This window comes from Myzus persicae, unplaced genomic scaffold (genome assembly GCF_001856785.1).
Source record: "Myzus persicae strain clone G006 unplaced genomic scaffold, MPER_G0061.0, whole genome shotgun sequence".
Classification (NCBI taxonomy): Eukaryota; Metazoa; Arthropoda; class Insecta; order Hemiptera; family Aphididae; genus Myzus; species Myzus persicae.
Window position 1 is genome coordinate 1393324 of NW_019101024.1, and position 19854 is coordinate 1413177.

The 19854-nt window shown below is 29.4% G+C and overlaps 1 protein-coding gene across 1 annotated transcript in view; it reads right to left on the reverse strand.

Moving 5' to 3' along the window:
• The window catches only part of LOC111027343, a 43290-nt gene extending 34053 nt beyond the window's left edge, over positions 1-9237 (reverse strand). Inside the window, exon 1 of the mRNA XM_022305708.1 lies at positions 8800-9237. Within this exon, the coding sequence (XP_022161400.1) occupies positions 8800-9237 (438 nt within the window). The remainder of the gene's footprint in view (positions 1-8799) is intronic.
• Positions 9238-19854: the final 10617 nt, after the last annotated feature.

The following is a 19854-nucleotide window of genomic DNA, read 5'->3' on the forward strand; positions in this document are numbered from 1 at the left end:
GTTAGGACATTATTCATGAAAACAAATTTGTATGTCTATATTATAGGTATTTTCTATACTATATTTTATTATAGTTGAGACGAGATCGGTTGATACAATATTACAATATACGAATCTCGTTTTTAGACAGCCCTCGAACTTAATACGCGGACAGTATTCCGGACCTAAAATAAGAAGAAAAAAAATACTCCAATAAACGAAAAATCGGCGTTCGTAGAACGAAGTCGAATCGTGCTAAAAATAAAAATAAAAATTAAACGAACGGAGTGATGTAAAAAATAAAAATAATAAAAACCGCCTTAGTTTATTACCATGGTCAAGTAAAAATTGTCTTGAGCTGCGTATATATACGAACATGCATAATATATATTATATATATTATATACACTTTTTGAAACCCATTAGTCATTTTTCCATTCATTTGTAGAACAGTGTATATGTGTGTGTGTGTGTGTGTGTGTTATTGGAACAGCTGAAAAGCGTTAATAGTTTGTGTGACCCCGACAAACCAGAAACCGTGACAATAAACACGTCGTCGTCGCCCGGGAGGGCTTAGGGATGGTTTGTAAAAACTGTAGAAAAAAAATGTTCATAGGAAGCTCGGTTTAATATAATATAAGCCGCAACGAGGGAAACTGACCAACAATAGATATCATTTGTCACGACACGAGTTCGCAGAGCCCCGGTACCCCCTCCCCATCAAATATATAAATCAACCTGAAACTCTATAATAAACTGCTAGTCGCCGACATAAATTATATATTTTTATTAAATCGGTCCTCTATAATAACCTATATATTAATATATATGTATTCTCGTTGTGGGTGAATATTTGTCGACTAGCCGAGAATTTCCGCTGTTAATAGAACTTTGCACTCTAAACAGTCTGAACACTGTTTATAACCCTAACACGCTATTTGTCATAAACTACAATTGTTACGATGACATATTATTATAGGGTGGAATAGGAGTTTGAAGAATAAAATGACTAGAAAACATCCCGGACTCGTACCCCTAGCTGCTTGCTCTAGATGTCGGCTCAGTACGATTTATTTTTCAAAACTTTTTTTTGATTTATTCATAGCCCCATGGTTCAAAAATTATGTCATTCATGCAGAAAACCTTTTCAGGCAAAAACAAAGAATATGGATTTGTTTCAACTGTTCGGTTGCTGAAATTGTAAGATAACCCATTTAACTCATGATGTGGTAAATCCTAAATATTATATTAATTATGTAAAAATAATAATTTTGCAGGGATAACCACGGGAAAAGATTTGATAGGCAGTGGGTTCTGATCGAGATAAACCTACTAATACTTTTACCCACCAGTTGTTTAGGGCGGGTAGGTTAATTTTATATACACTAAAAATCATTTTTTACAAGCTTCACTTTTTCGAAAATATAAAATATTTAATTAAATTAAATTATTCAGTTATCATATTTATTTGAATATAATTATATAGAACATATTATTATTTAATGGTAAAATGTTGTAAACAGTTTCCCTGATCGGACTTCAAGACTCAAATAAGGTTATAACTGACAGAAATAAAATAATAATTCTTTTAACAAACATGTAGCCATATGGTCACACGGGATACAATTTTTATTTTTTTATCATATGTTTTTCGAATGTAACGTTTTTTAATTCCAATTCCACGCATAGGTAGACACGTCATTAGCCATTTATATTAATTATATATTAAACTGTCTTGGTTCTTCATCTTCTCCCCCGAAATATATTATAGGGTCGAATGTCTGAACTCTGACATTCTAATCCCTTTATTCGAACAGTAACGAGTTGAAGGTATTACAGTTTAGAAATGCATAAATAATAATCTATTTTTAAATTCTTTTGAAATTAAAAAAAAATTAACTACACGATCTTTTTTGTATAAACGTATATTATACCAATAATAATACACTTAAAAGCTAAATTTCAATTGTATATCTCATATACCTTATGTTATGTTTTAATGGTCGAATATTTATAAACTTTTATTTTTTACATTATTTATATAAGTATATTAAATATACTTCATAAATCAAATAACAAGTAGAGATTTTCAAATGGGTCCTATGAATGGACATTTGAATAATTAATATTCAATTGTTATTGTAAAATTAATCCACTGAAACCTTAGGTTTACGTAACAAATTAGATATTAGATATCTCAATGACTCATAACATATAAATGTACAAAACAATAAATTAATCTCCGACAGAATAACTTTTTTGAGAACACCGACAACACAATTTTTCATTGAATAATATTGTAATTAATAATACACGAGTAGGTACTCATAAGGAAACTACATGCTCCTAATACTTCTGTAAATCCATCAGACAGACCTACATTTTACGCCATTGCTTCAGGCAAGGTAAATAATATAAAAACAGGTAACTATATAGCACTTCAAAGTTCACTTTTTATTATGTATGTGTATGTTTTATATTTTTTAAATTTTTACACATCGATTAAGATCGTCATAGATTTATAATTTAATGCGTCTCAAAATAGTCGCATTATGATTCCACGGCTGTTGAATTAGAATCTCATTTCATTATTTAAATATAGTGTTTTTGTTACGGGCCATACGGCCATATTGCGCTGACACCAAGTTTTTACATACAAACTGCATACGTGAGAAAAGGTACATTCACCTGTAGGTGATTCTCACTCAACGCGTCTTGTGTGTATAGGTAGCATGACTTGAACTTGCTTTCTGTAAGACGTTTCTTTGTGGATAAATGCTTATTTACGTGACTATCAGACTATTAATATACGTATAACACACACATATATATCGTTCGATTACGCATTATGTATTATTATTTATTTTCTTTTTTGCCGACATAATAATATAAAGACATTTGAAAAATTGTTCAAATACGCCGCCTTGACCCGATCAGACGGCTTAACCACTCTGGAATTCACTTGTTACTCACATATAATTAGCACAATAAATCTTTCGTGTCTTTTGAATAGTCACCATTCGATTTAGGCCGAATTACCATAAAAAAAAAATGTAAGTTGTCTGAGCATTTGTTAAAAATAATTACGCAATTATAAATTTAGTTTGTAAAAAAGAGCACAACAAACCTACACAAAGGTATGTAAAAGTATTAAAAAAAAATAATAAGTAAATTAGAAAAAACAACCATTTCTAATACGAATATCTGCATATATAGATATTATATTGTATTTTGATTAAATATGTTACATTCATATTGTAATTTATAAAAAAAGTCTTCATAAATATTAGTCTCATACAGTAAGTACCTATTTATTGTTTAAAGACGTGTCTCATATTTATGCTACATTTAAATTACACATGTATAATAATTAAAAACTAATAATATTATTGTAAAATGGTATACTGAAGTGGAGACAAAAAAAATAATTGATAAATAATTAGCATTCACTATAATATTATTATTTTTATTTATGAATTATGTCATTTTCAATCATCAAATTAATAAGAGAGCCTTTCAAGTACTTGATTATGACTTATGAGTAAAATATTATTAGTATTATCTCATTGACTTATAAACTGACAAAATTAGTAGGTGCATATAAACTCAAAGATTATCAGAAGTTTGCAAACATTGATAAATTCCATTGTGATTGTTCATCGTGATTTAAATTTCACTGTAGCTAATACTATATTTAAGTACTTAAGTACGTGCATACAAGTATAAAACATATTTTATGTGATTAGAAACGTATTTACGTTATTAAAAGTGATATTGACACATATTATTATTTTTTTCTAAATTTTAAATCTAATAGAAATTAAGTATTAACCTAAACTAGTATGTTAGTTAAACAATATGAATATGGTACGATTTTTATGATATTTTTATTGTTTAAGGATGTGCCATAACGCATAAAACAAAACTAGGTAGGTACCTATTTAAACTACCTTAAATATTATAAATATTATACGTTTAAATATATGATTGTATTAAAAAAGTTTTTTTTTTACTTTTAAAAAAGTAGAGCTATTTTTCTAAGAATTTAGCTAATGGATTTTATTCAATTAGCTTATGCAATGAATATTGAATATATGTAAATGAGTAAATGTATAGATCTCTGTAAAAAAGCTATAAATTATTACTTGAAAAATGAAAGGTTTGCATCTCGTAAACTCGTAATAAATTAAATGACGTTTTCCTACAAAACTGCATACTTCTGTTGTATTTCTTTACGTACAATATATAGTTATTAATTATTAACCATTATTCTGCAGGTACGTTTACAACTTCGAAAGCAAGTGTGTAATTTCCGTAAAATGGTTTTAAAAGTTAAAACCGTAATTATTAAATCAATCCTCTGATAAATTAGAATTCCGTCCAATTAACTTGTCGTGTGTAATAATCATAATAATTATCGATATTTTCTCTAAAACCGTATAGGTTATTGAGCATATTCTTATATAACAAAACCGGGACGAGTTTTTAAAATAATGTGTTCGTGATTTACTTTTCGACGGCTAGGCTATTTGGCTAAATATCAGTCTAGTGCTTGATATAATATATACTATATACATATTATATTTCTTTTTGTAATAGGTACATAAAACGAAAATTAAAACAAGTCGTAGCATCGAAACTTCGTGGTTGGAAACGTCACAGAAAGGTGAAAATAAAATAAGTAGACGCATAACACACGTGTTAGCTTATTGAAAATAATTCGACATCGATACTCGACATTAATTGTAAACTCGATTTACGACGAGATACGACGTGTATAGGTTTAAGTATATTATATTCCGACCGCAGTGGCTGGGCCGAAACTATTATGTATAATATGCATATATACAATATATGCCAATACTGTACACAAATCGCGATTGATTTATGTCAATTAATTAAATAGTAAGAGCAGTGTATATTATGAGGAAGCTCTATTTTTGGAAACGGTCCCAGAGACTGCTAAACTGCGCGCAATCGGACGGTATAAATAATATAATATATTGCACGATAGTCTGCAGCGACTGCGGCCTCAGTCTGGGACTCTATATATTGTGAATTCTACAGACTCAAAGAGATCGTACATAAATGTGTATTATTATACCGTGGCGTTCGGTTGTGAAAAAAATAATATAACATATCGTTTGGACGGATATATCATACGAGGCACGAGCACTGTAGCAGCTGGACGACGATACGTGAAGATCGAAACGGTTGCACTCGAAGACACGATCTGGAGCAGCGTCGGAATAAGTAGTATAGCAGAGATTTCGGTTTCAATGGACGTTAAAAAATTTTTTAAGGTAGACATGATTAATGGTCCGAAAATTATTCCAAATTCGAGTAAGTTTTTACGATGTCACCGAGGAAATCGCATATACGAATCCTCTATAGGCACTGATTTTCGCTAGGGTAGTAGGCATAGGGAATCACATCAGATCTTGAATATTCTATTATATTAATTATTGGTATAATTTCCGGGAAAACAAAAATGCGTTTCCAATAAATACACACATACACGGTACATAATATTAGTACGTAATAATTTAATAGTTTAACCGCTTCGAGTGGGGTCGGCAATTCGAGTGTAACATCGAATAGATGTGCCGGTCGGTGGTAGCCAGCACTTTTCACTCGTAAACAATATTACTATAATTCACGCGAGACTCGTTTGATAAATTAAAAATATTAATAGAAAAAAAATACATGAAGACCGTGCAATTTGTCCGCGTCCTGTAGCACATGATCGTATGAAAAGGCGTGCGTATATTATGCGTACGCGTGGGAATGCGACAAAAACGGATAATCGATGGACGGGAAAAACTTCAGACACAAAACGAGCTCGCGAAATATTATTAATTATTACGAGGATTTAACGGTCAAAATTATTAATATGCCTTAGGGGTGTGTCACATATCGCAATCTTCTGGTTGCGATGTGTGTATGATTTATTTACTTGCTATACATCACACGTAAGTACCTCTAAACATGCATATTATAATATAATATATTAATATGTACCTATCTGTTTTTTTTCGCAACCCATACCTGCCGATAATTATAAAGTATTAAGACTTAAACATTATTAATAAATAAGTTAATTTTTAAAATTAATCAAAAATTGCATGTATAAAACGATAAAAATGTCATCAATTTTAAAATGTACCTATTGTTTTAATTCGGAAAAGAATATTGTTTTTAGTTAGTCCTAGTCTAAGAGCTTCAATTTATTTTCGAAATATAATTATATAGGTATGAATGAACTCTACACTCTGTAAAATTATATACTTTAGTAATATTTATATTGATGCAATATTTTTTTATATCAAACGTTACATGTATTTTTTTTACACATTTCATTATTTATTTAATAATATTTTGAATGTAACTCACACCAATATGATTCAACATAGTTCAACGTGTAAGACAACATTTGAAATTTAGTAAAAGCTAAAAATAAAAACATTGAATATATTACCCACATTCACGTTCATTTACCGACTTTTCAACTGCCGAATAAGACGTGTATAGGTCATTTCCAAAATACAAATTATGTGTAATTTAGGGTAAAAAAAATCGTTTCACGGAAGCCTGCAGCAATACCAGTCTAGCTTATATTATTAGTTGAATAAGTACTAAGTAATTTTCAAAAGTATTTTATTATTTCCTATGTCATATAATAATCAAAAAAATCACATAGACGCATACATTGATTTAAAATCAAGTCAGAATAATTGTTATTAGTTATATTACATCGTTTTTGAACGAATCACAAAGATTCTACCGAAATAATGTGTACGTTAAATTATTATGCTACTAATAATATACAACAATATTATCAATTATAAAATATGTAAAAGTATTTTTGAAAATATAATATTTTATAAGTATAAATATATTTTATTTGCTATAATGTTTAAGTAATGCATAGATATTTTGAAAGTGAAAAAATATATATAAATATCAAAATGGTGATTAATTGGTCGTTAATAAGTAAATCCTTTTATCAGTTATAATATTTATTGTGTTCATTGTTTATGATTCATTTCTAATTAGTAATTAGTATCGATTATCAATTTTGATGTACTCGCATCAATCATAATATTATTGGCCTCGTGCGTAGATAAAAATGCAAATAGATTACGCCAACATTTAAATTGTTTTAACCTTTTAAATAAGTATAAATATAAATTTAAGTTTGCTGTTTTCGTTAACTGCAAATTGTTTGTATTAAAATATTATAATATGTTATAATTTTGAATTTGAATATTTTGTATTGGCTACGCATGCGTTTTTAATTTTTAGAAAAAAAATAATAAACTAATATAAATCTAATCATATTACCTATAGCGTGTAGATACTAACAAATATGTTTCGAATCGTTCGAATTATATTAATACTTATACAGGTATAATACTATACACGCGTGCGTGTAAAAATGCTATATGCACAATGTTCAATATTTACATGACTGCATACTGCATAGTACACATACATGATACATCATAATATAGGTACTAATGTGTGTTTCGTAACATTGATACCCAACAAGTTATATTGAAATGCTCTTCAAGCACATAACGTTTTTTGTCATCACGCACATCGCACAGCCATATAACTATATGGCATATGCATTTAGGTGCACGCTGCAACACATATCGTACCTACGATTATACACGGATAATTATTATTCACGAGTCTCGCGGAGGGACATTCCTATAAGATATATTATAATACTCACGCTCTGCACATAAATAATTACTGTCACGGTGTACCTTCGTATACACGAAATACAGCTTACGGTACGGCCGTTTAACCCTGTAATTACTATTGTTCGAAAGGTGAACGCGGGTAACATAACTGTCGGGATTTTTCGTCTTTGACCATTATACCTACGTCCGATCAGCTATAATATACCTAATAAACATTTATCTCTGTCCAATTTTATACTTATTGTATTCCCACTACGTTGGGTAATGCAAGTAAAATGCAGTTCAATGCAACCAATTCATATTGCAAATAACAACCGTTTAAGAGGACGCTACCCATGCGTTTGATGTCTCCGTCTTATTTACGTACGACATAGAACATTTTCGTTCACGAGTTTGAATAGTATGCTGTTAGTTTTGATATTAGAGTGAATTGACCTAGTATCAAAGTTTGAGGTAAGAACATTATCTATGCTTAACCGCCAGTGGATTTTTGGATATTTTAATTTTCAAGCGAGATGTGAGCATTTTTGATTTGTGTTATTTCACACGCACACGTATCTTGCTTGAAAATTAAAATATCGGAAATCCGCCAACACTTAAGCATAGATAATGTTCTCACCTAAAAGTTTGATAATACTTAAATTTACTCTAATATCAAAACTAACTGCACACTATTCAAACTCGTGATCGAAAATTTGCTATGTCGTAAGTTGTTAAGACGGAGACATCAAACGCATGGGTGGAATCTTCTTAATATTAAACAATTAAAAAAAAAATACAAAAAAAAATTGGCTTTAATTAAATATAAAAAAATATACTGGATTGCATTTATAATGATTTTTTTTCAATAATTTATTTAACATTATACTAGACCTAATACATTGAAAAATGGAAACTATATGGTTTACCGTCTAAACTTACGTATCATCTAAATAGGTACTTGGCGAAAAAAATAAACTTCCTTTTTGGATCATAATATAATATATTTTGACGTGTATATAAACGAAATGTGCAATAAACATTATTTTATTTATCCCGCGCACATCGTGATATCCGTGCACAATAAAATGATTATTATAATTTGGTATTATATTATTATTATCATTACCTTTCCGTATACGTCTAAGTCCTTCTCTGCCGCCACCGCAGCCGCGTTCCTGTGCCGCAGCCTAACCAACGGCCCGGGAGTCACCAGGTCCTTCTCGTCCTGCTCCTCCTCCTCGTCGTCATCATCGTCGTCATCGCCGTCTTCTTCGTTATCCGCACCGTCGTCGTCTTCGTCCTCGGGTACGGCAGCGCTGGCCGTAGCCGTCCTGGACAACAGTCCTCGGTCGGTGGTCGGTGCCGGGGGGCTGGACCGGTTGCCAACGCCACCACCGCCGAAGACGCCGGCCAGACCCAGTCGATCGTGCAGGAACCGATCGAGTTTCGTGTACCGTTCAACGCCAGCAGCAGCGTGACGGCCGTCTGAGCCGCCGTAGGACAGCGTCTGAGCCCCGACCGCCAGCAGAGTGGCCAGTGCCAAAACTCGCGGGGCCGCGGTCATGACACGTCCCTGTATGTTGGAGTATGTAACCGCGGTTGCAGTATGGTATGGCGTCGACGACGATAGTCACCGGTAATATGATTTGTGTGCGGCAGTCGTGTCTGCCCGAGTCTTCCGATAATAATATTAATCAATAATTACGTGTTATTTTTGTTTTATAGGTAAGTAAAATATTATTATTAATAATAATATTAAGAGTCACGTATGATTTGTGCACGAGTCGGTGTGCAAAGTTCCGAAATGGTTTTTGAAAAAAAAATCGTCTACAGAGTAACGTAAGTCGTCCGTTGGTTTCGAAAAAGTAACGAGATTTGGACGACGCACGTGGACAACACTCGCGTTCGGCGGCAGGCAACTGCTCCGCTGCAACGACACTCGCACATGACCGCGCGCACCGGTCTCGGACGGAACTGCGGTGGCGCGCGACGCCGCCGAGTTTTATTTCCCAAGTTGCAGCTGCACAGGCCGGCCCCACCGCCGTCCACATTTAATATATATATATTATAATATATTAATCTATCTTTTTACTCTCGCAATATACTCCACCTTCGTGCCCACCCCTTCGTCGGGTTCACTGCTACAATATATATCTTATTGTATGTATATAGAATATAGATGTTCAACATATATATAATAAGTGCAGGTACCCACAGTATATTATGTGCATACGTAGCTATTATGCGTGTTTTCCTTTTAGTAGGACCGGAGGGCTGTTTACAATTTTGTTTCCTAATAAAATCTCCGAGAACAAATAAACTATTAAGAAGCAACATCATCGTATAATAATTATAGATTATAATACATATTTTTACATTTTACACAGTAACAATAACACTATACGTTTACAATAAATACGCACGTCACACCTGTTATCTTCTTTAATCTTCCACTTGTTGACGGCGAAGTTGAACGCGGGGGAGTAATCCAAAGAAGAGCGGTAGTCTAATATTATGGGAATACACTTTCTACGCCAATAAAAGGTTGATTTAAAATATTTAATTAAAAATATGATACTGTCAGTTACCATGATTCATAGTCTGACCTTACTACTCGGGATCTATTATGTGAAAATATATTCTATATAATGGTGTTTCGAACATTGTATGTGTCGCGTTTCACTGTTTCAGCAATAGATTTGTTTTCTGATCCTTGTCAAAGATTAATCTAAACATTATACAATCATCCTTTTGTAAAAAAGTAATAAAAAAGTCTTGAATTTAACATCGCAACGACTCATAATATATTCGGCTATCGTAAAACGCAGACTTGCAATTTTAACATGACGTTTTGCCGTAAAAACCATTATTGTATTGAAATTGTTCGTAATTCGTAAGTAAACCAATAAGTCCTCCAAAAGTTAACCATATATCTGAGATTATAATAATACTTTGACCAACAATATATTATTCCTAACAGGTTTTTTTTTTGTAAAGTTAGGTGGATTGAATAATACTTATGTGGCTTTTTGTCCATCCTATGTAATATAGTGCAAAAATAATATAAATATTTATACTCTGGATTATTTAGAGAGCAACCGAAGTTCCAAAGATTACATTAAAATATCTATCTATACATTTTTTTTTTAATGTACAGTACTTTTACTACTTTTATTGATTTTGTCGTTACTACAAAAATGATAAAGTTTATAATTGTTGATGTAAGATTAAAAAAAAATTGACTATGAAACAAGCCATGATTGATTTTGTTTAGTTTGATTTTTATTTATTATTAACTTGAGAATTTTAGTTTTATTTTCTGAGACACTTATGATGTAAATTTTGAAAGTTTGTAACCTAAGCAATTTTGACTAAATACGTCTATGTATAAGTTTCTTATGCTAGAACATGTTAACGGTGTATTGCAATAATAAATACTCATTACTTACACTGATATTTTTGATACATATTTTATTTTATATTATACCATAGTAAATTGATTATACAATTTGTATTTATAATCTATATTAATGGCTGCAGGTACAATGTTAATCTATCATTATCTGCTTTTCGGGACACCTCTGAGTCATAATGCGTTCACTTTACATAATAATTAAAATTCAAACGAATTAATTCCGCGTAATGTACAAAAAATGTAGTTGACTCTAGTCCTTAAAATACCTAATAAATATTATAATATGCCTACCTACTCAGTACTCACTAATACAGTAATGTTCATACGTTTACGTTAAATTATTGAACAAGTATGAGGTGTATTCGTGTATAGTGTGGTGTGTAGTATGTAGTGTATTTATTATCGTGCTCACATACGCGCAGAAATATGCACAGGTTGTTAGTCATACCAAATTGAATTTCATTAATTTGTTTCAAAATAATATTTAATGTAACCCGGATTTATCTGTTTAAAGAAATGTAATATTATCTATAGTAAAATCGCATCATCATGGTGTCTATAAAGAAATGGCTACCTATTATTCTGGTATATTATACTTAATATTTTTTTACACAGTGTTGAATTATCAATAACCACAATTGAATAGAAATATTTATTAGAAATTATCACCATGACTATTACCTAAGTATTGACCATTAAACTGACGGTTTAATAATTGTATCAATTGTTTGTATTTAATTAAATAATTTTTTTCTTCTGCCACAAGCAATTTTTACACAATTTGTAAATGTAAGTAAATGTAATTGAGACATTTACAAATTGTGTAAAAATTGCTTGTGGCAGAAGAAAAAAATTATTTAATTAAATACAAACAATTGATACAATTATCAAACCGTCAGTTTAATGGTCAATATTTAGGTAATAGTCATGGTGATGATTTCTAATAAATATTTTTATGTATTCTTTATTCTCACTTATATACTATAAATGCATTACAAATAGCTTAAATACAAAAATATTCTTTCTTAAATCAATGATAGGTTATATTGCTATACACAAATTAATAAAAGTGAATAACAGCAACTATTTATTAGAAAAAGGATACATTTATTTATCGATCACACTCACTCACATATAATTATTAATACAAATGGAAAACTATTGTCTGTTATTATCTTTGTCAAAATTATAATTTTTTATTTCATGATTGGGTCCTGGCTGGTGACTATTGTTTCTGGGAAATATCATTAATATTAGAAAATTAAAAAAATTCCGCATCATCTTTTACTCCGTAGAAATTTGTTTTCTTATTGTAATTAAGGAAATTATATTAATTTTCAAGATTTAAAACCATTACCGTTTAATAGATAATCAAATTATTTTTAAAAACTTATAACTTATGTTTTATTTTTATGAGTTTCAAAATATCATAAAAACGTTGTACCGAAAAATGATTAAAATTTATAGAAAATAAGGTCTGTTGTAAATATTAGTATTTTTAATCAAAGAAGTTTGTTATGTTATGTTGTAAGAACTAATAATAAATAAAATAGTTTGATTAAAATATTAAATAATGATCATTATCTTAGAACCAGTTTCTTGTACTTAATTATTTCCTTTTCAGTAGGATTTATGCTATTTTATGTTCATATTTTGCTAGTGGAATGTTTTATTTGTCAAAAGCACTTGAACAGGTTACATATTAAAGCCAGCCATGTTAAACTATAAGACTGACGAGATTTGTGGTCGACGTGTATCATAATTCATATTGCAGTCAAATAAATAATATAACTTAAACAGTATATTAAACGTTCAATCATACACAACATTTTAAATAGCTCAATTCTTCAGCAAGTTTACAGATGTAAAAAAACAAAAAATGCCATTCCCATAAAATATAAATATTATACTTAGCACTGTACCGTTGAACAATTTAAAGATATTTAATAAAATATGTATACTTATACATAGGTACCACTACATATTATTATTATATTATGAAGGAGTATTCGTTATCGTGAGTTGGGTTTTCTTCTACAAGTACCCAAGTAAAACACACACCTAAGTGCTTTATTGTGTTCTTGTTAGGTCAATTATTGTAGATCGTTGTTAGAACCCTACGAAGTTGGATTAAGTTTCAGGGTTGGATAACGTCCAAAATATTTTTTTTTCCGTGAGTTTTATGTTTATATTATTATATATATTATATTATGGTCTTCAGTAATTGAATTCTGAAAGTCGGATGCCCTCGTTGAAGGGAGCTGACATTGGTCAGTATAATTTATTAAATAATTTTAATAGTTCCCGAGACATCTGTTTCATTTTGTCAAACTGCATATTATACGTACGTAACACTATATATAAATATTAATTGCTATAAAATATCGTGAACATTTTAAATGTATCTTATACTAAACATAATATAATTTAGATGTACTTTTATCACAAATAAATAATTTTAATATTAATTGTAATCAGTTATTGTTATGGCTTATAAAGATATATCACACATATAAATAAATAAATAAATAAGAACATAAAGAAACGTAGGCTGCAATATAAATTATTTTTGTATATTTGATAAAGTACAATAAGAGTATAATATTATATAGATATTAACTATTTTTTATTTATCAATTATTTTGTAATCAACGCAACACACGTTTTTGAACCAAAAAAGTATACTTCGTGAGTTGAGGTATTTTTCTAATTTTGGAATATTGTTTGTTGTTTAAGTTAAATGAAAAAAATAATTTATTAAAATCTAATAATTTAAAAATCCGCACAAAATTATATTGCACGTATATTTTATACCTATACTAGAAAAATAAAGTTAAATTATATGACGTTCGTTTAAGTTCTTTAAAATAATATGACGTAAGTATCTGATCAATGGAAAAAATCGAAAAATAATAAATATTTAACACTCATCATAAATTTACAAATAGAGTAAAAGAAAAGAAAAGTAGTAGAGTAATAGAGTTTATAGGTGTAGAGCAAATTTTAATTTTTAAATATTACCTATTTATATTAAAATAGTTGTAGGTACTTATCCACATTGTCATACTATAAGAATTAAAAATTAAAATACATATTTTATCCTTCTCTCCTTAATTTTTAGTGAATAATATATTGCTCAAAAAAAGAAAAATTAATGTTTTGATAACGTCTGTAATATAATTCCATACATGCGTATATTAGTAGGATATTGATCGTAACATCGGTAAATATTATGATTTAGTGATGTTTGGATATTTCTGTTAGCGTTTTTCGACAACTTTTATTCGGATATATATAGGCATTATATTATATCTGAGTGTATGTTTCGTAAGGTTATTATTACTATTTTGTGCATAGGCCTAGCGATTCCAAATACGAATCGTATAAAAACGAGTCTGCTTGAAACATCTAAAAATGGAGTGAATGGTGTCCAAATATCTGCCAAACAAAATTTAAGAAAATAATATCGGCTATCATCATTAACTATGGAAATACGTTTGCGTTGGTTATTGCGGTATAGGTAATGACAAATGGGTACCTATTAGTTGTGGCTGTATTCATCTATGCTTTTCGTCAGTCATTCTTAATTTTTAAGACGGCCTAAAAATGTTTGTTATTGATAGAAAAATGTTTTCAGTAACTGTTTTAACCGTCTTTGCTCCAGGAATATGTACAAAAAAAAATCCACAACATCTTAGATTAAATCTTATTTCCATACTTAATATTGAACAGAGATCAGCTTTCTATATTATATTATTAATTATTATGTAGGTCCTGCAGCACTTCTGTTACTATTCATTCCGATAAATTAATTTCAAATTTCATTCCATACAAAGCAATACGAGCGGAAATCACAGCAAACGTTTTATTGTTCCTAACACTTTGTGTTGAAATATTCAAGTTAAGTACCTACAGTAGTATAGAATGAGAGGTCCTTCCATAAAAAGACAATTAAAAAGAAGAGTTGTGAGGAACTGGCCAAAACATGACCAATACATTTCTGTAACATATACATTTGAAGCACTTCCAAGCGACATCTATGTTGTTTCCTGTTAAATTCCAATTAATATCTGCCAATAAAAACTCTGAAGATATTATTATATTATCTAGCACACATGTTTTATTTCATAAAAATACGTATAACCATGCAATATTAATACTTTAATGTATACAGTTTATAATTATTAACCTACATCTACCGATGAAATTCAACTGCACTGCATATTATGAATAAATATTAAATATCTACTACAAAGCTTTATCGTATTAGATTAATAGGAAATTAGATGAATACCTATCTATACATATTTCCGTGCAAATATACAACCAAATTCAGCGAACAATTATAATGTTTAAGCAATATTGAAATTCTCTACGTATATACATATATGCATATATGTACACTCGATAGTAGGTATTTATTTAAATTAATATTTGAATAATATACTCGTATATTACAATGTTTCGAATGTTTTTCGCGAACATTTTAATTTTGCAATGGATTTAAACTTCTAATAAATAAATATTGATACGAGTTATTACTTATTATTACGACGAATATTATTTCTCGGTTATTTGGTGTGTTGCTCTTTGAAAACTAATACAATTTGCCCTGAGGTGCCTTAAAGTGGTTGAACCGTATAGATTTATTGAACATGAAAACGATTGCATGTTGATCATATGTATATTAAGTACCTATATAAGTTGTACACCATCTATCAATAATCACTTGAATAACAATATGATCAAACAATACTACGAGGTATAATATATTAATATGTATATGTTGTGTATACCTTATTGTAACATACCTATTGCCTAGTATACCATATACCTAATTAAAATTTTTTTCAGTTTTGAACCGACGGCGCCGCGGGAACTGCTTTCGCATTGCTTCCGCGAATAATAATAATAATAATATTATTTTATAATATTATAATTTATAGGTAATGATTAAAACTTATTCAATAGAAGATTGTCATTTTTAAATAATAATAATATTAATATGTGTTTGTGTAGGTATACTTTTGAACTTTGAATAATACATTGAACAATAATATAATAAATAAAATGAAATTCAATTAAACGTTACATTTACGCAGCACTTCAGTTACGTTCACATTTCATAAATATATGTATAGTGTATACCTTGGTTGGTTATGACTTATGATCAACAAATACATAATAATGACTAATGAAAATATTATTCTAATGATAATATTATGTTTTTCGTATTAGGTACATATTATATTTAGAATTGAACTGGAAATTTTATCAGAGCTGTAGGTTATCACAAAATTAATTTTTGTAATTTATTGTAGCTTGTAGATAGTGTAAGATGTGTATAGATCATTTCACGCACCGCACAAGTTGTAAGGGGTTGGCTATAGGCAATTTTGTCAACATTTCTAAAAACAAAACAAAGATAGAAATGAAATTTATACATGTAAATTAATATGGTTGACCAACCAAGAAAAATAAATTAAATATAACTCAAATTTATTTTTATTTATTAAATTTCAGATATTCTTATAAGTACAGCCTATAGTTACGTGTAAATTGTAATTAATTGATATTGTATTGATCATAATTTCAATTTTAATAATAACATATAATTATTATATAAATCAGGTATTGAAAACGTGTTTGTTCAACTTCTCAACTTTTCTATATTAGAAAATGTGTTCTGATCATAAGCTTCGATGGGGGATTTTGGAAGCAAATTGGGTCTAGTTGGTACTTTTGGAAAATCAAAATCCAAAATTCATAGTTAGTTAGTTCTTCGGGAAAATCAAATGGTCTACTGAAGTCCACGGTTGTATACACCGATAGATAACCGTTCTTAGTCACTGCAACACTGAAGTATTTTACTGACATCATATAATATCTTCGTACTCAAGAACTGAAGAGTGAAGACTAAAGTCTCACTTGATGAATCAGTATATAGGTACCTAAATAAACAATTTAATGACTTATGCATTAGGTATTACTAATGCCATTAGGCATTCATTTTATATGAATATTATAAAATCAATTATTTTACGTATGTCTAATTATTTAGAACTAATAATTGAAAAGCACAGGGAGAATAAATGATACATATATTTTATGTTTAAATTTAAAGTTTTTATATTTGTCTTTCTTTTTTAAGTAGTTTACTTAATATCCATTTTAGTTTTCAACAATCGGTCAAGAAATTTAATTTTAAACGATACGAATATTATTTGTTTATTAACAAAATATTAATTTATTATTTTCTATATTTATTTTAAATAAATTTGATTTAATAAAAATAAATTATAATATTATAAATATCGCACAGTATGCGACGAAATGGTAAGGATAAAAGGCAAAATGTTTCCATGGATTTGGGTGTAGCATAATATAAAATCTACAATTAAAATTAAATTTATAAATTCACTCTCAAAAATTAGAAATTAAATTTTTTCTGTTGCTCCTCATGTAATGTATGTAATTAATTTGTATGGCACTGGGTCAGCAATTCAGCATATTAGTTGGTCTGTTTGAAGGTTCATTTAATAGTAGTCATAACAAGAACTAGACATATGTATATTTGAACGTAACATTAATATAATGCCAACAAAATCTGGGCCAAAACTTATTTTTTGCATGTTATTATGTCCCATTACTTGTATACTTAACCAAGTGTATGCCGTATAGATGTATAGTCTACATTCGTATTAGGCGTATAATCAAATGTCTGCTATTGTCTTTACTGTATTGGTCAAAAGCAAACAATTATAGTGTCTAGTGCTTGCGTTATGGTAGGATGCGAGGGGAGGGAAGGTAGCAAAGTCTCTCGTCTTATTTTTAGCGACTCTTTCTGATTATATTCTATAATCAAGACATTTAAATCTTTAGGTAGGCACATTTTTTGTTACACTTGTACATACCCCTTCTAAATATTTTCTAATTCAAGCATTTTCTGGTGCCCGCCTAAACAATAAAGATTTTTCCTGAGATAACGGTTAATTCAAAATGTCAATATGAAAATGGTCAAAATATTTAATATCAATTATAGTCCACAGTAGTATATAAATGTGTACGTATTCATATATAAAAAGTACAACATATCAAAATGTCCATGTTTAAAGTTGCTTAAGAAATACATATTTTAATTTATTTCTAATTTATGGTAATTAATACAATTTTGACAGTGATTAGCTTACAGTATATTTTTGTTAGACCCTGGGTCCAGACTGCCCTTACAGCGCATAGTATAGCATGGGACTTGATTTAAGAAAAAAAATCATCAACTTAGATAGGCAATAAATAATAATAAATACATAATTAGAACATATAGTTGGCATTTATATTATGATATTTAATTCCGGTTGCACCACTGCAGTATAATATTATTTTATTTCTACATGACGGTTGTTGTTTAATGATTAACGGAATTTTCAGCCTTTTATTGATACACATATTTGTTTGCTATACATTATACACACTGCTATAAACATGATTAGTTTCTCTAGTTTCCTGTTTGACACTGTCGGTTACTGACCATTGTGATCTGTGACGCGATTTCAATGAAAAAACTGGGGGTGCTGAAGCCCCTTATTTTTTCAGTTAGTTGACACTTGACAAATAATATACAATACACATTATAAGGGTGCTAATTTCCAAACTAGGGGTGCTAATCATCCCCCAAGACCCCCAAATTGCGCCTATATGATCGTGATTAAGATTTGCATAAATGGACACAAATTAGTCATCAACTATAAGCAATAAATACAAAGTTGTATAATTTAATACTTATGAAAAAAATTTAAAAAATTCCCATTATAAGTGGACGCCACTCCTCACCCGCAAAGAAGCTGTCTCTGTCTTACAGACTTGTAGGTGCCCACCATACAATGCATGTATGTACATATAACAATCATGTGTTTTTGCCTTTAATTTTAGAATTAGTGTTAAGGATATTTCTGTGGTTGTGCTTTCACTTTCTTTTGATTTCTTAAATGAGCTTTTGTGGATTGTAATATTGTACATACCTCTGCATGGAATACACATGCATACATGACTTATAAAACTACCACAAGAATTAAAACCCAACGTACAAACACATTCAATGTTCTTTATTCTTAACTTTAAGTTTGATAATAGGTAAATTTACTTCAATATTAAGGATGGTAACTTAAAATTAATATTGGTTCTGATGTACTCCACATCACAATGTTGTTTATTATATTAGTAAGATACTAAGATAGAGACACGTACAACACGTCAACAAGTGTATCTAGAGCTCTAGCTTATGAAGGTACGTGGATTATTTTTATAAAATATGTTATCAGTACATCATATCACAATCAACACAAATATATATGTTAAATAAAATAGTAAATATTTGTTTTCACTTTTAATTACATTGACATTTTAAACTTATACGTAATAATATATTGTATAATGTAATATTTATGAATATCATATTAAATGTATACTTTAAATCATCCACGATACCCAACTAATAATTTTTCAAAATCTACAAAAAAAAGAGAATTTAATAAAAAACATCGTGAAATTATATTTTGTTCAATATATATGGTATACGAAGTTCGTTGTATTTAAACTACAACTACATATACCTATATAAAACTATATCATATAATAAAATATATATTTATATGATACTGACAAATATTGCCGTAGGAAATTTGAAAATCATATTTCACGTACAGCACAATAACTTATATTATACAGGTTGACTGGATGGGTCACCTATATATTGTGCACATCACATGT